The sequence below is a fragment of the Vulpes vulpes genome, chromosome X, assembly GCF_048418805.1.
Source record: "Vulpes vulpes isolate BD-2025 chromosome X, VulVul3, whole genome shotgun sequence".
Lineage (NCBI taxonomy): Eukaryota > Metazoa > Chordata > Mammalia > Carnivora > Canidae > Vulpes > Vulpes vulpes.
Genome location: NC_132796.1, coordinates 40,908,202 through 40,929,889, shown reverse-complemented (window position 1 = coordinate 40,929,889; position 21,688 = coordinate 40,908,202). Strand labels below are relative to the sequence as shown.

The 21,688-nt window shown below is 39.3% G+C and overlaps 1 protein-coding gene and 1 pseudogene across 10 annotated transcripts in view; both read left to right on the top strand.

Annotated features, from left to right (window-relative positions):
* Nucleotides 1-17,886, top strand: part of ZNF41 (zinc finger protein 41) — a 46,152-nt gene extending 28,266 nt beyond the window's left edge. For all 10 annotated transcript variants that reach the window (XM_072743246.1, XM_072743249.1, XM_072743241.1 and 7 more), the window contains 3 exons: nt 5,174-5,300; nt 5,784-5,879; nt 11,013-17,886. In XM_072743246.1, the coding sequence (XP_072599347.1) occupies nt 5,180-5,300; nt 5,784-5,879; nt 11,013-13,042 (2,247 nt within the window). In that variant the 5' untranslated portion in view covers nt 5,174-5,179 and the 3' untranslated portion in view covers nt 13,043-17,886. The remainder of the gene's footprint in view (nt 1-5,173; nt 5,301-5,783; nt 5,880-11,012) is intronic.
* On the top strand, nt 13,087-13,833 carry LOC140596048 (protein archease pseudogene; annotated as a pseudogene).
* Nucleotides 17,887-21,688: the final 3,802 nt, after the last annotated feature.

Sequence of the window (21,688 nt, the reverse complement as noted above, 5' to 3'; positions counted from 1 at the left end):
TGCTACCTTTAAATCCCTTTACCCTCACCAGTTTATATTATAATACTATTGTCTTAAATATTTCCCCTACCTACATGGAAATCCACAACAGACAATGTTAGACTTTTTTGCTTCAACCTTCAAACATAGTTGGAGGAGAAAGAGAGGAGAAGGCATGTCTATTGTGTTTACTCATATTTTTGTTTTTTCCATTTTCTTCTTTCCTGATGTTCCAAGATTCCTTCTCTTATTATCTCCATTCTGGGTTTTTTTGTTGTTTTTTAAGATTTTATTTATTTATTCATGAGAGACGCACAGAGAGGTAGAAACACAGGCAGAGGGAGAAGGAGGCTCCATGCAGGGAGCCCGATGTGGGACTCGATCCCGGGACTCCAGAATCACACCCTGGGCTGAAGGCAGACGCTCAACTGCTGAGCCACCCAGGCTTCCCTGTCTCCATTCTGTTTACAGAACTTCCATTAGCGGGATCCCTGGGTGGCGCAGCGGTTTGGCGCCTGCCTTTGGCCCAGGGTGCGATCCTGGAGACCCGGGATCGAATCCCACGTCGGGCTCCTGGTGCATGGAGCCTGCTTCTCCCTCTGCCTGTGTCTCTGCCTCTCTCTTTCTCTCTGTGACTGATATAAATAAATTAATTAATTAAAAAAGAAAAAAGAACTTCCATTGGCCATTCACTTAGGGTAGGTCTGCTAGCAACATATTTTTTTAGTTTTCCTTTATCTGAGGATAGCTTGATTTCCTTTGCATTTCTCCTTTCTTAATAACAGCTTTACTGAGATATAATTTACATATCATACAATTTACCCATTTAAAGTGTACAGTTCAGTGTTTTTTATATTTATGGATATGAGCAACCACCACCACAATCAATTTGACAACATTTTCATCACCTCAAAAAGAAGCACCATTTCCTTTAGCCATCACTCCTCCCCACCCTCCCCCTGTTCCCTGCCTCCTCCCAACCCTAAGCAACCACTAATATACTTTCTGTCTCTATAGATTTCACTATACTGGATAGAATCATATAACCTGTGATCTTTTTGTCTGGCTTCTTTCACTCAGCATCATGTTTCAAGGAGCTCCCTCTGGCCAAATCTGGGACAAATTGAGTAGCAAAATAAATAATGATAGTAATAGATTATAACCTGATGAATAAGTATGGAGTTGCCAGTCCATATGCCTGGACATATGCCCATATTTGTATGTAGATACAGACAGGGACGAGGTGTATCATGTTGTATGTATACATGTTATACCACGTGTACCACGGTAGGGATGAGCCACACAAGCATCCCTACTTCATTACTTTTTATGGCTCAGTAATATTCCATTGTATAGATGTGTCACATTTTATTTACCCATTTGTCAGCTGATGTACACTGGGGTGGTTTCCACCTTTTAGCTATTATGAGTAATGCTGCTGTCAACATACGTGTACGTGTTTTTACATAGCCATATCTTGAGGATATAGAATTGCTGGGTCAAATGGTAACTATTTTAATCATTTGAGGAACTGCCAGATTTTTTCCCAAAGCAGCTGCATTTTACACTCCCCCGGCAGCATATGAAGGTTCCAATTTCTCCGCATCCTCACCAACACTTGCTATTTTCTGACTTTTTGATTCTAGCAATCCTAGTGGATGTGAGGTAGTATTTCATCACAGGTAGCCACCCCATCATCATAGCTATCCAGACACCTCCAAACTTAATTTTTTTTAAATAAACTTCATTTTGTTGTGTTATTTTGTTTTTAGATTTTATTTATTTATTCATGAGAGAGACAGAGTGAGGCAGAGACATAGGCAGAGGAAGAAGCAGGCTCCCTGTGAAGAGCCTGATGTGGGACTTGATCCCAGGACCCCAGGATCACAACCTGAGCCAAAGGCAGACGCTCAACCACTGAGCCACTCAGGCATGCTCACCCCCACCCACTTCATTTCTTAAGGATAGGTTTGCCAATTCAGAGTTGACAATTCTGTTCTTCCAGCACTTGAAAAATGTTGTACTAGGGCACCTCGGTGGCTCAGTCAGTTAAGTGGTTGACTCTTGATTTCAGCTCAAGTCATGATGTCAGGGTCCTGGGATCAAGCTCCGCATCAGGCTCTGCACTCAGCGGGGAGCCTGCTTAAGGATTCTCTCTCTCCCTTTGCCCCTGCCCCTCCCTGTCTGTAAAATAAATAAGTCATTGAAAAAAAAAAAAAGGAAAGAAAAATGTTGTGTCACCTCCTTCTCTCCTCCATGGCTTCTTTCTTTTTTTCTAGAATTTTTTTAAAGGTTTTATTTATTTATTCATGAGACACACAGAGAGGCAGAGACACGGGCAGAGGGAGAAGCAGGCTTCTTGCAGGGAGCCTGATGTGGAACTTGATCCAGATCCCGGGATCACACCCTGAGCTGAAGGCAGACGCTCAACCACTGAGCCACCCAGGCATCCCTCCTCCATGGCTTCTGATGAGAAATCCACTGTCACTTAGTTTTCCCGCATAGGTAAATTATGGTTTCTCTCTTGCTGATTTTTAAGATTTTTTTTTGTCTTTTGTTTTCTTAAGTTTGATTATAACATGTCTTGGTGTAGATTTCTTTGATTTATCCTTTTGGGGTTTGCTCAGCTTCTTAAAACTCTATGTTGATATTTTTGCCAAATTCGAGAAAATTTCAGTCAATGTCTCCAAATACTTTTTCAGCCCATACTCTTTCTCCTCTCCTTCTGGGACTCTGATGACACAAATGCCAGATCTTCTGTTATAGTCTCATAGGTCCCTGAGGCTCGGCTCTTTTTTTTCCCCAGCCAGTTTTCTTTCTGTTCATATTGGATCATTTCCATTGTTCCATTGTCAAGTTCTCGGATTCTTTCCTCTGTTCTCTCTATTCTGCTCTTGAGCCCACAGTGGACTTTTAAATGTTCAGTCATTGTATTCTTCAGTTCTAAAGTTTCCATTCAATTCACCTTCATATCTTTTCTTTCTTTGCTAAAACTTTCTACTTTCAAATTTCTTTTGAGTATGGGGCACCTGGATGGGTCAGTGGTTAAGTGTCTGCCTTTGGCTCAGGTCATGATCCCAGGGTCCTAGGATAGAATTCTGCATCAGAATCCCCACAGGGAGCCGGCTTCTCCCTCCATCTATGTCTTTTCCTCTCTCTGTGTGTCTCTAATGTATAAATAAATAAAATCTTTAAAACATTTGAGTAGATTGAAATATTTTTATGATAGTTGCTTTAAAATTCTTGTCAGATAACTCTAACATCTGTGTTATCTCAATGTTGGTGTCTCTTGATTGTCTTTTCTCATTCCAGTTGAGATTTTTCTGCTTCTTCACATGATGCCTGATTCTCAGTTATGTCCTGGATATTTTGGGAACTCTAAGACTCTGAATATTGTTTCAATCTTGTGTTTAACAGGCCTCCTCTGACACTTTTTTACTAGAAAAGGAGAATCCCCACACAGGCTAAACTGACACTGTGGGAGAGAGGTCTCATTATTCTCAGACTGGTATGAAAATCTAGGCTCCCCATTCAGCCTTTGCTGATGGGAATGGGAGTAAGAGCACAGTTTTTTTCTGTGATGCTTGGCTGGAACAGGGCAGTATTATCTAAGTTGTTCTCTCTTGCTATGTTGCCTTCTTCCTGGTACTTAAACTAATGAAAGTGGGCTTTCTGGGGCTGTTTCTGTTTGTGCCAGTTGACATTTTAGGTTGCCAATTTCTTGAGCACCTAGTTCAAGATATGTGTGGCAAAAAAGAAAACTCTGGGAAGGGCAGTCCGGGTGGCTCAGCGGTTTAGCGCCGCCTTCAGCCCAGGGCTTGATGCTGGAGACCCGGGATCAAGTCCCAAGTCAGGCTCCCTGCATGGAGCCTTGCTTCTCTCTCTCTCTCTCTCTCTCTCTCTCTGTCATGAATAAATAAATAAAATCTTAAAAAAAAATTACCAGCTGAGGTGCCTGGGTGGCTCAGTCAGTTAAGCATCTGCCTTCAGCTCAGGTCATGATCCCAGGGTCCTGGAATTGAGCCCTGCATTGAGGTCTCTGCTCATGGGGAGTCTGCTTCTCCCTCCCCTGCTCTTGTGTTCTTTCTCTTTCTCTCTCTTCCTCTCAAATAAATAAATAAAATTTTAAAAAAAGAAAAAAGAAACTCCGGGAAATCACCAGTGTGTCATTCCTCAGGTTCTGAGGATCATGGGTTTACCTCCCTCTCTCCAGCTGACAGAATGTTCTTAGCTGTGTTTCATATATAATGTGCAGGGGTTTTAGCTGTATGTAGCAGCAGAAATAGAGAGAATCATGTCTTTTCTACTTGGTCTCCTTTCTTCTCATTGATTTGTAAGAGTTCTTTACAACCTCTAGATATGAACCCTTCAACAGTAATATCTGTTACAAATGTCTTCTATCCTGTGGCTTTCATTTTCTTCTCTTATAATGCTGTCTTTTTTTAAGGTTTTATTTATTTATTAGAGAGAGAGAGAGAGAGGCAGAGGGAGAAGCAGGCTCTATGCAGGGAGCCTGATGTGGTACTCGATCCTGGGTCTCCAGGATCACGCCCTGGGCTGAAGGCGGCGCTAAACCGCTGGGCCACCCAGGCTGCCCATATAATGCTGTCTTTTAAATAAATAGAATTTTTAAAATTTACTGTAGCCAGACATCAATCTTTTTCCTTATGGTTAATGTTTTTTGCATCTTGTTTGAGAATTATTTTCCTAATCTGAGATCATGAAGGTGTTTGTCTATATTATCTTTTGTCTGTGTTTTTTGGGGGTGCCAAAACCCAGGAACGAATTTTCTGTATTGTTTTTAAAGGCTCTATTGTTTTGCCATTTCCCTATATGTTTCTTTTTATTCAATTCTATTTTATTCAATACTATATTGCCATAGCCTGGCACATAATCAACCAGTTAACATATGTAGTTCCTACATTAACTAGAGAACTTAAAGAGAGACTATTTTAATCCTCATTTTTGCAAAAGAATGATTGAACAAATAAATGATTGAATGTATTACAAACACAGTGAATGTCAAGATACTTCAATAAGTTTTTTTCTCTCACAAGATGAAATACAAAACCAGGTACTGAGTGAAAACCCTATGTACTACATTATGGCAAACGTCAAAAACAGCTTCCTATTTGTCTTTCTTCCAACCCCCAGTGCTGACCATGTCACCTTGAACAGGATTGTGTTGTTACAGATCTCCATGTCATTCGAGGATGTGACCGTGGACTTCAGCAGGGAGGAGTGGCAGCACCTGGATTCTGCTCAGAGACGACTGTACCGGGATGTGACACTGGAGAATTACAGCCATTTGTGCTCAGTGGGTAAGCACAGCTGCCCTGTGTGTCTGCCAGAGGCCTCAATGTGGCTATTTCCATTCTCAGCTGCTGGGTGTCCTGGAACATCTTAAGTGTATGATGGTATCATCCTTTATTTGTCCAAGATTCTTCAGTCCCTTTTCAGCACAATTATTATTACTCTGTTCCCAGTGAAATGTGATTACTTTTCTGAAGAGCAAATGGAAATGTCATTGAAAGTCCTCTGAAGGGCAGCCCGGGTGGCTCAGTGGTTTAGCGCCACCTTCGGCCCAGGACGTGATCCTGGAGACTGGAGACTGGGGATCGAGTTCCGCATCGGGCTCCCTGCATGGAGCCTGCTTCTCCCTCTGTCTGTGTCTGCCTCTCTCTCTCTCTGTGTCTCTCATGAATAAATGAATAAAATCTTTAAAAAAAAAGAAAAGAAAAGAAAAGAAAGTCCCCTGAAATCCAAGTAGCTCGACCCAATCCTGTATCATCTCCTGTTAACAGGGTACCAGGTTCCCAAACCAGAGGTCATCTTCAAGTTGGAACAAGGAGAGGAGCCATGGATTTTGGAGACAAAAACCCCACATCAGAGCTGTTTGGGTGAGTGAGTGTGACTCAGGCAGATGGGGGACATGGAAGTAAATCTCACTTTTTCTAGAAGAGGCTGATACCTTTGAAAGGCTATGAAGATAACCTGCCCTTGAAAGTTCTAAACTTCTGTAGTTTATTGGAGATAGTTGACAGAAGCTCCTTTGATACCTAAATGATCTTTCCGAGTATGACTTTTTTTTTAAGATTTTATTTATTTATTCATGAGAGACAGAGGGAGAGAGAGAGGCAGAGACACAGGCAGAGGGAGAATCAGGCTTCATGCAGGGAGCCTGATATGGGACTGGATCCTGGGTCTCCAGGATCAGGCCCTGGGCTGAAGGCAGGCACTAAACCGCTGAGCCACCCAGGCTGCCCCCGAGTATGACTTTTGGAATTGTCTTCATTGTTTGGCTTTTTGACAGAAGAGCTGCCTCTAGTCTCTGTACTCTGGATCACATATATACTACCCTATCTTATCTAAGACCTTTTTATTCTTCCTACTCCACTCTCCCCCCCTTTATCTTAGATTCTTTCCTTGTACATTCAGGTATTTTAAAATTTCTTCCCTTTTATTCCAATTCCACCTGTTCATTCCTTATACCTCCTCCCAGGGGCAGCTGAGCTACTGTGTTTGATCTGTGAATTTGTGTAGTATTCCTTTAAAGCCTGAAATATTGGTTTATGAGTAGGTATCTTTAATATATATAAGTTATACGGTGCCACATGTCTAATTCTATTCCTTTTTTCCCTCATTCGTAAGGTCTGTCTGAATTACAGCGTGTACATCTGGCTTCATTCTTTCAAATTGCTGCATACTATTCCACAGTGTGTCAGCACCACATCTTACTTAACCATTCACCCAGGGGTGGAACCTAAGGTTGTTGCTAATACAAAATCCCAGCTAATACAAACAATTCTATGATAGATTTCTACAGAAATGTTCCCTTTGGGAACATTTGGGAGGGTGAGAATTTCTTAGGAATGTTTATAGAAAAGGGGATTTTCCTAACCATTGCGTAATTTTATCCTGAATTTGAGCACCACCATATTATTCTCCGATTTGCATGAATCTATACTAACCATAGTGCACAAAGGTTCTTGCTTTCCTAGAGTTTCTGCCAACAATTAATAGAACCAAAGTTTCTCATTTTTTAGCCAATAATCAGTATAAAGTGGTATTATATTTTTTCTTCTTTTTTGCATTTCTCGTATACCTAGTTTCAGCCTTTCATTACTGACCTGTTGTGGTCTCTTTGAGTTTTCTTCTATGAGTGACCTTGTTCGTGTTCCCCTTGTTTCACTTGAGTTTCCTGTCTGTTTCATACTGCTTTGCATATAATTTATTACTTGCCCTTTTTTCCAGCCTTCTCCTCCTCCTTGTCCCCCTACAATGAGTCTGCCCTAGGGACCCTGTCTACTGTTCACCAATCTTTTCTTCGTATACATGCAAAGATTCATCCATACTGAATTCTTTTTTTTTTAAGATTTTATTTATTCATTCATGAGAGACACACACACAGAGAGAGAGAAAGAGAGGCAGAGACACAGGCAGAGGGAGAAGCAGGCTTCATACAGGGAGCCCGATGTGGGACTCGATCCTGGGTCTCCAGGATCAGGCCCTGGACCAAAGGTATCGCTAAACCGCTGAGCCACCCAGGCTGCCCCATCCATACTGAATTCTGATGACTCTGCTGTTGACACCTCCAGTCTGGTTTTCACTTTAGTACTAGATTTAACTACCCAGAAAGTTCCGATGAGATGTTTCTCTTGACCCTCAGTACGTTGGAAATTGGAATCATCATCTCACACTTAGCCTTCCCACCTTCCAAATTCTGTTGCAATATGTCAGTGCTTCTTAAATCTTTTAGCCTTTTTTTAAAATTAGTTACCCTCTAGTTCCTAGCGCTTTTCCATTTTTATAAATATCATTTTCAGTTCTCAGTTCATCTTCTCAGTTCCCAGTAATATCACCTAAAACCAGCTCCATATTTTCTTATGCCTGGACTATGATGATTTTATTCCTGATTGAACTTGCTGATTCCATTCTTTTTTTTTCATTCTTTTTATTAGTTCACTTTCAGTAACCATTTGCATGTATTCTTTGGAAAACTATTTATCCAGTTCCTCTACCCACTTTTTAATTGGTTTGCTTATTTTGTGCTATTGAGTTGTATGGGTTCTTTAGATAATTTGGATTTTAACTCCTTATCAGATACATGGTGTGCAAATATCTTCTCCCCTTACATAGATTGCTTTTTCATTTTGTTGATTGTTGCTTTGGCTGTGCATTTTTAACATTTTCTTGATGTCTACCACATTTAGTAGTGTTCACCATGAATCTGACTCTTTAATATTCTGTGCTCTGTCTATTCAGATGATACATTTTCACCTGGTAATCAGATTTTGGTGTTCCATGAAATGGCTCACTTACTCCAGCATATGTGGTTCTTTCCTTTTTCTTGCCTTTCTTTCCACAGGAACTCAGAAAAAAAAAACACAGATTTTAGTCTATGTGGTAACTGAGGCTTTTACCTCATTCTCTTTAGAAGGTTCCCAGAATTCAGAGCCCATTTCTTGTTATAGAAATCAGGGGCTGATCAAGAGAGAGAAACTACATACAAATTTGAACAGGGAAAGCATAACATAAAACATTATTAGCTATGATGAGATTAAAGTGACAAGAGATTAGCTAGTAAAAATAAAGAGAAATCCAAAGAATAAAGGAATAGCAGATAAAAGAAACAGTCAGTACCTCTAGGACTTTGATGGAGCACCCAAGGAAAAGCCTCCCCTGTTCCCAGGGATGAATCCAGATCTTATTGAAGGACCCAGCCACAGCTCAGAGCATGGAAGAAGAGTTACTGTGGTCCTCTGCTGGCAGAACTTGCTGGAATTCTGCCCTCTGGGGTTCCAGAGAAAGCTGATCATGGTGAAGCTTCTCACTAGAGGTAGTCTACACATCATCTGAGAGGGGTGCCAGGGTAAGCTGCTGAGTGCTGCTGGCTGCAATACAGTGTAGAAGCCTGGAGCTGGAGAAGCTACTAGGACTGTAGGAGCTGGGTGCTTGGAAAGCTGTATGAGCTGCAGGAGTTGGGTGCTAGAAAAGTCATCCACACTGTAGGAGCTGAGGTCTAGAGAAGCCACCCACACTGCAAGACCTGGGTGCCTGGGAAGCTGCGTGTATATCAGAAGCCCAGTGTTGGCGAAGCCACCTGCACTGCAGGAGCCTGGTGCCAGACAAGCTGCCCTTGCTGGAGGAACCTGCTAAGTGAGCCCACCAGAACCAAGAAGCAAAACCCCTTTCTCCTGCAGTTTCTCCATCACCTGTGCTGAAAAGCCTCAACATCATGACAGATGGCAAAGGGAAAAAAAACATATTTAAAGAGACTCAGATCCATTTTTGTAGAGCAGACAAAGAGGAGTGAATTTAGAGTTGAGAGGCAATATGTTGATGCCTGGCACATTTATTCTTCAGTTTTCTGAAGCAAAGCATGGAAAATATTTGGTAGACTTAAATTTATTGAATTTGAGGAGTTAGGCAGAGAGGATATTTTGAGGCAGAGAGGATATTTTGCTCTCTTTCAGAAGTATTTTTCAAATGTCTGCTCAGGGGAATTCAAAGGGCCATAGATTATATTTGGAAAGGGAAGACAGCTGCATGAAATGTTAACAATTTCAGCCTTTGTGTTACAAAAGAAAACCGTGCCAAATTAAGTATCGATATGAGTAGTACCATCTCTGCTTTATAAATTCATAGCAGGTATAACCTCCCTAGAAGTATACTGAAGTTAGAGCTAATATCAAGGATAATACATTCTAAATATGCAGAGGATCAAAATAACAGGCCTAGTATAAATGTATATTCTCTCTTATATCAGAATTCTGAGGTAAATGGATTCATTCAACAAGTCAACTCTGATCACGATGGGTCATTCAGGGACCATGTTCCAAGTCATTGTTTTGCCATCTCCTAGGGCATTGCTCTTAGCTGCATGGTTAATGTTGGGTCATTGTTGAGTCCAGTGGGAAAGAGAGAGGGGAAGAATTTTGCCCACTGTCTTAAGGGCCAACCTGGCAGCTGTACATATCACTTCTACTGGCGAGAACAAAGTGAGGCTTAAGCCCAGCTGCATTCTAGTAGTATAAAAGAAGAGGCAAATGCAAATAGTTTTCAGTGGATGGCTTGCAGTTTCTGCCATAGATGGCTTTCCCTCTCCTATTTGACACTTGTTGAAAACATATATCCCTGGGACCAGGGAAAACTTGCAGCTGGCTATAGAGTTGGAGCACAGATACCTATTTACTATTTGGATAACTAATGTTGCCATGGTGCTTCCCATAGCTATAGAGGAATGGGTCTTTGGGCCACATAAATTTAATGTTGGTGCTCATATGGTTCAGATGGAAAAGCAAGAGAAAGCAAAGAGATTAGAAAGGTTTAGAGCTGATAAGTGACAAAGACATATAACCTGAAATATTTCTTCCATGCTAGGATTCCCCTTAACAGACTTCAGTTTCTTCTTCTGGTTAGACTCACTCTCCAGACCTCCTACATAGTGGATATGAGTCCCCGGGATTCAAATTCTGTCTCCCTCACTTATTTAGCAATTTGGGGGGGTTGTTTTTTTAAGATTTTATTTATTTATTCATGAGAAACACACAGGGAGAGAGAGAGGCAAAGTACACAGGCAGAGGGAGAAGCAGGCTCCATGCAGGGAGCCCGACAATGGACTCGATCCCGGGTCTCCAGGATCACACCCTGGGCCGAAGGCGGCGCTAAACTGCTGAGCCACCCAGGCTGCCCTTATTTAGCAATTTGAACTTCAGCAAGTTACATAACCTCTGTGCTTCCATTTTCTCATCTGTGAAATGTGATTGGTAATGATGGCTACCTCTTAGGGTTCAGTGGGGATTAAATGAGCTGTAAAGCACTTGGAATGGTACCTGGTGCATCATAAATGGTATGTAATTATTTTGTATATAGTAAGTGCTTTAGATGAATTTTGTATTACTATATATTACTATTTTCATTATTGTCATATGAACTCTTCCACTTCTATGTTCTTATCTGAACTACATGTACCCCCTACCCTCTGCTAATTGTCCTTTGCATCATTTTCACTTAGTTCTTTTTCTTTGTAGATGAGGATGTTGGGGAAATGCAACAACAGAGAATTCCTGGAAAAGTTTTGTTCCACTGTGAGAAATTTGGTCAATCCATAGGAAAAAATCCATTATGTTCCATTTTAGAAGAATTGTGGCAAAATAATAACCAGCTAGAGAGATCTCAAGAAAACCAAAACAACCCTTTAAGTCATGTGAAAGTACTGATTAAGGAGAGGGGCTATGAATATAAAAATATTGAAAAAATAATTCATGTGAGTACCAAGGTTGTTCCTTCAATTAAAAGACTCCATAACTATGACACATTTGGAAAGAGTCTGAAGCATACTTTAAACTTACATAATCATAATAAAAGCAGTGTAACAAAGAAGCTTGATAAGATTTTTGGAAATGATAATCTTGCCCATAGCTCTTCCTCTACTGAGAATGCTAATACGGGAGCAAATTCCTGTGAAATTAATCAATGTGAAAAACATCTTGGCAACAAACAAGTTCTCATCCACCATCAGAAAATTCAGACTGGGGAGCAACTGTATGTATGTACTGAGTGTGTAAAAAGCTTCCCCCAGAAGTCATATCTCTTTGAGCATCAGAGAATTCATGCTGAGGAAAAATCCCATGATTGCCATAAAAGTGACAAAGTCCTCATTCAAAAGCCACAGATTAATGTATCTCAAAGTGTTTATACAGGAGATAAACCCTATATATGTACTCAGTGTGGGAAGGCCTTTACTCTCAAGTCAAACCTCATTACACATCAGAAAATTCATACGGGGCAGAAACCCTATAAATGCAGTGAATGTGGAAAAGCCTTTTTCCACAGATCATATCTCTTTAGACATATGAGAATTCATACAGGAGAAAAACCGTATGAATGCGGTGAATGTGGAAGAGGCTTCTCCCAGAATTCAGACCTTAATATACATCAGAAAACTCATACCGGAGAGAAACACTATGCATGCAGTGAATGTGGGAAAGCCTTCACAAGAAAATCAGCACTTAGAATGCATCAGAGAATTCACACAGGAGAGAAACCCTATGTATGTACCGAATGTGGGAAGGCCTTCATCCAGAAATCACATTTCAATACACATCAGAGAATCCATACCGGTGAAAAACCTTATGAATGCAGTGAGTGTGGAAAATCGTTCACTAAGAAGTCACAACTCCATGTGCATCAAAGAATTCACACAGGAGAAAAACCCTATATATGTACAGAATGCGGAAAGGTCTTTACTCATAGGACAAACCTCACTACACATCAGAAAACTCATACTGGAGAGAAACCCTATATGTGTGCTGAATGTGGAAAGGCTTTCAGTGACCAGTCAAATCTCATTAAACACCAGAAAACTCATACTGGAGAGAAACCCTATAAATGCAACGGCTGTGGAAAAGCCTTCATATGGAAGTCACGCCTCAAAATACATCAGAAATCTCATATTGGAGAGAGACACTATGAATGCAATGAATGTGGGAAAGCCTTTATCCAAAAATCAACACTAAGTGTACATCAGAGAATCCATACAGGAGAGAAACCCTACGTTTGTCCTGAATGTGGGAAGGCCTTCATCCAGAAATCACACTTCATTGCACATCATAGAATTCATACTGGAGAGAAGCCTTATGAATGCAGTGACTGTGGGAAATGTTTTACTAAGAAGTCACAACTCCGTGTACATCAGAAGATTCACACAGGAGAGAAACCCAATATATGTGCTGAATGTGGAAAGGCCTTCACTGACAGGTCAAATCTTATAACACACCAGAAAATCCATACTAGAGAGAAACCCTATAAATGCAGTGACTGTGGAAAAACCTTTACCTGGAAGTCCCGCCTCACCATCCATCAGAAATCTCATACTGGAGAAAGACACTATGAATGCAATAAATGTGGAAAAGCCTTCATCCAGAAAGCAACATTAAGTATGCATCAGATTATTCATACAGGAAAGAAACCCTATGCTTGTACAGAATGTCAGAAGGCCTTCACTGACAGATCAAATCTCATTAAACACCAGAAAACTCATAGTGGAGAAAAATTATAAAGCCATTAGCTGAAAAAGCCTTCAGCTGGAACTCACAACTGGGTATGCATCAGATGTCTCGTAGTGGGGAAGGGGGTGCCGGATGCTGCAATCACTGTGCAGGGGGAAATAGGTATGTTATGGCAAACTACAGCTTAAGTGAACAGAAGGCAAACAAAGCCAAGTAGCATCCTTCAGTCAATTGGAAATATAAGTACCTGCATCACCACAGTTGACATGCAATTATATGCATAGGGAGACACTGATAAGGCATTTGAGCAATAGTCCTGTTTGGTTGCATGATTCACACAGAGACCCTCAAGCTCCTACAAATGGTAGAGATAGAGACCCCAGAGGATGACTTGTAACCTCTGTTTCACTTTTTAGATAAAGGACTCTATAAATTCAGCACTGATTTGTTCTTCATACCCTGGGATGTCAAAGTCCTCAATATTTTGGCCACCTTTTTTTTTTTTTTTTTTTTCAAATTTCTAGGGTGGGGAGAAGAGTTTTCATTGTCCAAACACCTGCAGAGCAACAAAGTCAAGGCAAAAACCTATTCAGGAATGCAGATCTGTGAGTAGAAGCCAGAAGTTTTTGTGATCGTTGACATTTAAAATACAGAAAAGATTGCCATGAGGAACTATTCTTTCTTTTCCCTTCACCACAATATATTTTTAAAAAATGAAATATAATTTTTAAACTTGAAGTATCACTTTAAGTTTAAAATGACTTTATGCATTGGCAAATCAGGCATAACTCTAGCCGATGTTACAGGAATAATACAGTTAATAAACCTTACAGACATCTAAGGGTGGCAGTTGTTCCCTCATTAATTACAAGCTGTGGCAGCAGGTGATTCACATTCAAAAAAGGTTTGCATACCTTCTAACCTGTACCCCAAAAGCTATTATTTATGTAAGCTGAACACCATAGACTTATTATCCCCTTTGTAACTAACCCTAAAACAATGGAACTGAGCCACAACACACTGGACTTCTGGTCTCATGCACTGAAGCTTCTGCTTTCCTTGGGATTTCTTTTTGAAAAGGAGTGGTTGATAAATTGGATTTCAATACAGAACATTTTGATTTTGGTTTTCTTTCAATTTGGTGAAATACGTTCATTTTCTACATGCACATTAGAGTAGTATTGTGTAGATTGCTATGGGATAAAATCATGTTGCACTGTATTTGGTTAGTTTAAGATATGATTATAGTTGAATAACTGGAAGACTTCTCTAGAAAGAGCACTGCTTTATTTTAAAGCACTGATATATAGATACTTTCTCATTTTCCCTTAAATGTTTTTCATGATACTCATAAGAAAAGGGGTTTTCTAGCATACAGTTTTATTTTTAAACCTTTTTATTAACATATACTGCATACAAAAAAATGCAGATATAAGCAAACAGCTCAATGAACTCTCACAAATTGAACATACTCAAATCAAGAAACAAAACACCCAACACTCCAGAAGCATTCCCTGTGCTCCCTTCCAGGCCTTGCCCCTCAACCTCCAAGATAAACGCTATCCTGACTTCTAACAGCATAGATTAGTTTTGTCTTTTTGGTAATTTAAATAAATTAAGTCAAACAATTATATTTCATATTTTAGTAATATAATCTTTAGTTCTTTCATTCACATTGTAAATGTGAGGTTCATCCATTTTGTTGAATGCAGACAATTCATTCTCATTGTCATGTTATGTTCCATTGTGCGAATATGCTACAATATGTTTATTCCACTGTTGATGGACATTTGGGTTGTCTGCAGCTTCTGGCTATTAGGAATAGTGGTGCTATAAATATTTTGGTACCTATATATTAATGAATATATTTATGAATTTGTTTGGCATATATCTAGGATTTGATTTGCCAAGTCGTACAGTATCGATATGCTCAGCTTCAGTTTATAAAACTAGTTTTCCGAAGTGTCTATACCAATATACACTCCCACCAGCATAGTATATGAGTTCTGGTTGCTCCACATTCTTGCCAACACTTGGTATTTTCCATCTTTTTTACTTTAGCCCATATATATATTTGTGTGTGTGTGTATATATATATATATGTGTGTGTGTATATATATGTGCATGTATATATACACACACGAAAAGATACATTTAAATCTTGCATATATATGTATGAATGAATATATATATGTATGTATGTGTGTATATGTATGTGTGTGTGTGTGTGTGTGTATATATATATATATGTATGTTATGGTTACTATATAGTGATTGCAGTGTGATTTTAGTTACTATTTCTTATCTTCCAATCCCACCATAGTAGCTCCCCAAGACAGTTAACTGATATCTGAGATCTGACACCCAGGCATGGTCCTCACATGCCTGCACCATTTATATTACAGTAGTAAGCAATTAGTAAATTTAAATCTTCCCATACAAAAAAGACTAAAGCCAGATGGCTTAACTGGTTAATTGCATTAAACATTTATAGGATAAATAATATCAAAATTCAATAAAATCTTTCAAAAAATAGAGGAAGAAGGAGCACTCTCCCAAGTCTGAGAGGCCAGTATTACCCTGATACTTAAGCCATACTAATACATAACAACAACCAAAAAACTACAGACCAATATTCTTCATGAATTTAAGATGTGAAAAAACCTTCAACAAAATATTAGCAAATTGAATCTAGCAACATAAAAAAGAATTCTACATCATGACCAAGTGAGGTTTATTCCGTGATGCAAGGCTGCTTCAACATTCAAAAATCAATGTGGGCAGCCTGAGTGGCTCAGCGGTTTAGCGCCACCTTCAGCCCAGGGTGTGATCCTGGAGACTCCGGATCAAGTCCCATGTTGGGCTCCCTGCGTGGAGCCTGCTTCTCCCTCTGCCAGTGTCTCTGCCTCTCTCTCTGTGTCTCTCATGAATAAATAAATAAAATCTTTTTAAAAAATCAGTCAATGTAATCATATTAACAAACTGAAGAAGAAAAATCACATGCCCTACAGATTCAATACAATTTTATCAAACATTCAGCAGTCTTCCTTCCCCCAAAACTGATCTACTAATCCTCAAAATATAGAGAGAGGTAGAAAGGATCAAGAATAGCAAAAAGGAATTTGCCAAAGTAGAAGGACATTTACCTACCAATTTCAAAACTATTACAAAACTACAGTAATTGCGACAGTATGCTACTGGCATGGGGATTGATACATAGATCAACAGAATAGAATAGAGTCCAGTAATAAACCCTCATACTTATGGTAAACATTTTTTTTTCACAAAAGTGTGAAGGCAATTCAATGAGGAAAGAAAAGCCCTTCAACATTTGGTGCAGGGATAATTGGATATTCACATGCAAAAAAAAGATAAATTTAAATCTTCACACCATTCTAACAACTCAAAATGGATCATAAACATAACTGTAAAAGCTAAAACTATAAAAATTTTAGCAGAAAACACGAGAAACTCTGTGACCTTGTTTTAGGCAAGAAATTCTTAGGACACCAAGAGCATGATCCATTAGGAGAAAAAATAATAAACAACTTAAACCAAAACTCAAAAAGACTTGTGCTTCAAAAGACACCAGTAATAAAATTAAAAGACAAAACACAGACTAGGAGAAAACATTTGTAAATCCTGTCTGATAAAGGACTTGTATATGGGATACATAAAGAACTCTTACAACTCAATAAAAAGAGACAACTCATTTTAAAAATGGGCAAAAGGGCAACCCAGGTGGCTCAGTGGTTTAGCGCTGCTTTCAGCCCAGGGTGTAATCCTGGAGACCTGGGATCGAGTCCCATGTCAGGCTCCCTGCATGGAGCCTGCTTCTCCCTCTGCCTGTGTCTGTGCTTCTCTCTCTCTTTCTATCTCTCTGCGTCTCTCATGAATAAATAAATAAAATCTTAAAAAAAAAAAAAGATTGACTTAAAAAAATAAAAATAAAATAAAATAAAAATGGGCAAAAGACTTGAAGAGACATTTCACCAAAGACATAGTGCAAGTAAGCAAATAAAGAGATGCCCAACATCATTGGTCATTAGGGAAATTCTAATGAAAACCACAATGAAATACCACTTTACATGCAGTAAAATGGCTATAATAAAAAAGACAACCACAACAAATGTTGGCAAAGATATGGAAATTAGGAACTTGCATACATTTCTGGTGTAGATGCTTCAAAGTGGTATAGCCACTTTTCCAAAGTGGCAGTTTCCTTAAAAGTTGATCATAAATTTACCATAAGACCCAGAGATGTCACCCTTAGTATCTACCCAAAAGATATGTAACATGTGTTCACACAAACACTTGCACTTATTTGTAACAGCATTATTTACACAAGGCAAAAAGTAGAGACAATCCAAATGTCCATTAACTAGCAAACGGATACACAAAATGTAGTGCACTCAGCAATAAAAAGTAACAAATACTAATAAATAATACAACATTGATGAACCTCCAAAATGTGCTAAGTGAAAGAAGCAAGACAAAAGAGATCAAGTATTATATTCGTATATTGTATTTATATGAAATTTCCAGAAAAATCTATAAAGATCTGTAGATTATTGGTTAACTGGGGGCTGAAAATAGGAATGATCATTACTGTAAATTAGTACAGAAATCTTATTGGGGTGATATAAATGTTCTAGAACTTGATTGTGGTGATGGTTTCACAACTAGGTAAATTTAATAAAGGTCATTGAGGTGATCCTTAATTCCATTCCTTTTTAAACATCTGGATTCCCTGCCATAACATCTATTGCCACTTATAGCTAGAATGAACTGTTGTACATTTAAGAATAAACTTTTGTTTAAAAAAAGTCATTGAACTGTACAATTTAAATATAGAATGTAAATTATACCTCAATAAAGCTGTTTCTTTTTCAGAGTTTGTTTTGCCTATTCTAGGTCCTTTACATTTCTATATGAATTGTAGAATAAGTTTGTCCATTTCAACAACAATAATGCCATGGTTTTTATTGGGATTAGTTTGAATCTATAGATCAATTTGAGGATAACTGAAATCTTAACAATATTGTTTTCTTACTCATAAATAAGATATATCTCTCCATTTCTCTAAGTATTCTTTAATATTGTTACATTTTATTACATTTGTAGTTTTCAATATACAGGTCTTTCACATCTGACAAATGATTCCCTAAGTCTTTCATATTTTTGATGCTTTTTTAACTTGTTGTTGTCTTGTTTACACTTTATTGTGTAATATTGGTTGTTCTTTTTAATTTCTTTTTTTTAAGTAATCTCTATACCCAGTGTAGGACTTGAACCCACATCCCTGAGATCAAGAGTCACATGCTCCACAGACTGAACCGGCCAGGTGCCCCTTTGATTTAAACTTCTTATTGTTAATTACTAGTATATAGAAAGTCAGTTGATGTTTATATGTTTATCTTGTGCAGAAGTTCGTGGAAACAGCCCTCACACAAGACTGTCCTCACTTAGGACAGCAATAGCAAGTTCAAGGGTCGCCAAGACCACCCTCAGTTTTAATAATTCGGTGGTTAGACTCTCAGAACTCACTGAATGCTGTTAATACTCATGGTTACATTTTATTACAGCTAGAGGATAGAAATTAAAATCAGTCAAGGGAAGAAGTGAATAGAACAGAGTCCTAGAAGGTAAGCTTCCAGTTGGAAGGAAGAGATTCCAGTTGTCCTCTCCCCACAGAATCAAGATATTACTTTCATGGCATTGCTATGTGACAATGGCATGGAATACTGCCAACGAGGGAAACCCACTCAAGCCTTGGTATCCAGAGTCTTCAAGGGGTTCCATCATATAGGCATGGTTGACTGTTCACATGGCTGATTTCAGTTTCCAACCCCCAAGAAGCCAAGCTTCATAAACCAAAGACCCCACACTTCATTATGTTGTTCATATGGCTCTGAGCCCTCACCCTAAATCACATAGTTGCTATCTGGAAGGCATAAGGCCCCCAGATAAATAAAGACATTCCTATCAGGTATGACATTCCAAGGGCCTAGAAATTATTTTCCAGAATCTGAGGGCAAAGGCCAGACTTCTCTTTGAATAAGGTTAAGTTTTAAAAGTTTTATTTATTCATAAGAGACACACACACACACAAACACACACACACACACACACACACACAGAGAGAGAGAGAGAGAGAGGCAGAGACATAGGCAAAGGGAGAAGCAGGCTCCATGCAGGAAGTCTGATGTGGGACTCCATCCCGGAGTCCTAGGATCATGACCTGAGTCAAAGGCAGATGCTCAATCGCTGAGCCACCCAGGCCTCCCAGAGTAAGGTTAAGTTATTTAAAATATAGGCCAACCCCTGAAATTTGGCAAAGGCTCTTTCACAGCAAAATATATTTGCCTAGGCACCTACCTTTAGTATAATATTTATATAATGTCAGCAAGAGTAAAAAGCAAATCCATCCTATAAGGCCATTGTATACATTTTCATGTTTTTATGTTTATCTGATTACACTTCCCCTTTGATCTCCCTCTATCTATACCTTATTATGTACTTGTGATGAACTCTTTAGGATGGAAATTAGCTGATGGTTAATTAAATCCAGTTCTTAGGGGCACCTGGGTGGCTCGGTGGTTGAGTGTCTGCCTTCAGCTCAGGTCGTGGTCTGGGGGTCCCGGGATCGAGTCCCACATCGGGCTCCCCTGCGAGGAGCCTGCTTCTCCCTCTGCCTATGTCTCTGCCTCTCTGTTCTCTGTGTCTCTCATGAATAAATAAAATCTTAAAAAAACAAATAAATCCAGCTCTTCAAGCCATCAGAATTATATCCTGAAAAGTCTTTAGCTCACTTAATCAATATATTTGATCATTAATATAAATATAATATTAGCAACAATGCCAGTGTTACACCATATCGCAGTATGGTAGTAAATATAACTTGCATACAAAACTATACCTAGAGTCAACAATAAGGTACTGCACATTTAGAATTTTGTGTATCTCCTGTTAAGTGTTCTTTCCAAAATAAAATGCCTAAAAGATACTGGCACATTACTAGAGTCCTATTCAGTCATCAACAATTGGTCCAGCTCATCTCCCAAAGGAATGCCACACAGTTTGTAGGCTCCCTTCCACCTTGTCAGGTTCCAAAGGTAGTGCCAGTCTTGGTAACATATGGCTTCATTCTTTCAGGCATCTGATATAATTGAGTTAAGAGACAATATTATCTCTTTCTCTGAGCCTTTCATGTACCAATTTAATGGATTTTCCTTGTTGCATAACCTATCCATTCGTTTTTTTCTGAAATATTAGTATCTTTTTTTTAAAAGATTTTATTTATTCATGAGACACACAGAGAGAGGCAGAGACGTAGGCAGAGGGAGAAGCAGGCTCCCTGCGAGGAGTCCAATGCAGGACTCAATCCCAGGACCCCAGGATCATGACCTGAGCCAAAGGCAGGCGTTCAACCACTGAGCCACCCAGGTGTCCCTCCATTCATTCTTTTACTCTTAGCTACCATTCCTCCTCTCCGTTTATCATTGAATTTGATCAAAATTTTTCACCCTTAGGAGAGACAATAGGTTTGGCCACTGTCCTAGTCCAGATTGCCAACAGCAATGCCAGTCTAGCAAATGCTTGCCCTTCAATCTACTCCCATTCATATAGGGAATCATTACACAGGTTCAGAACTAGCAGGGTATTTCAACCTCTAAGTAAATCAGCTGCATTCATTGTGAACCCCAATTTTTCCAGATGGGGTGAAGGCAGAATCTATCACATTAGGCCCTTAAGAATTCTCACATAACCAGGACACCCAAGTGCCTCAGTGGTTGAGCATCTGCCTTCAACCTAGGGTGTGATCATGGGGTCCTGGGATCAAGTCCTGCATCAGGCTCCCTACAGGGGCCTGCTTCTCCTTCTGCCTATGTATTTGCCTCTCTGTGTGTGTCTCTCATGAATAAATAAAAACTTAAAAAAAAAAAAGGTAGAGCCCTAATCCAATAGAACTAGTGTCCCTATGGAAAGAATAAGAGAGGGACACCTGGCTGACTCAGTCAGTAGAGCATGGGACTCTTAATCTCAGGATCGTGAGCTCAAGCTCCACATTGGGCATGGAATCTACTTAAAAATAGTTTTTTTTTAAATGAAAAGGAAATGTTAAAAAAAAAAAAAGAGGAAGATACTCCAGTGCTGTGTGTACATAGACAAAATGCCATGTGGGGACACAATGAGAAGATGGTCACCAATAAGCTGGAAAGAGAGGTCTTATCAGAAACCAACCCTGCTGTCAGCTTGATCTTGAACTTCCAGCCTTCAGAACTGTGAGAAAATAATTTTCTGTTATTTAAGTCACCCAATCTGTGGTATTTGATTATGGTAGCCCAAGTAAACTAATACAGTTGTAAAGTTTATTCCAAGGTCTGAAGAAATGTAAATTGATGGCCCAAATTGGTACAATCTCTTCCATTCTGGTCCTTTTATAGTACTCTGAACATTTGCATCTACCATCAGGTATGTATGACTTAGTTCAGAGTGTCTCTTCCTGTCAGGACCCATTTGTAGCCTCTCCAAATTTGCTGAAAGACGTTACACATCCAAGAAGCACAACAAACTTAAAGTAGGATGAATTCAAAGAGACCCACACCCAGACACATCCAAGCAAAATGCTAAAGGGCAAATATAAAATCAGAATCTTGAAGCAAGGGGAAAATGGTTGGGCATATAGAAGAAAA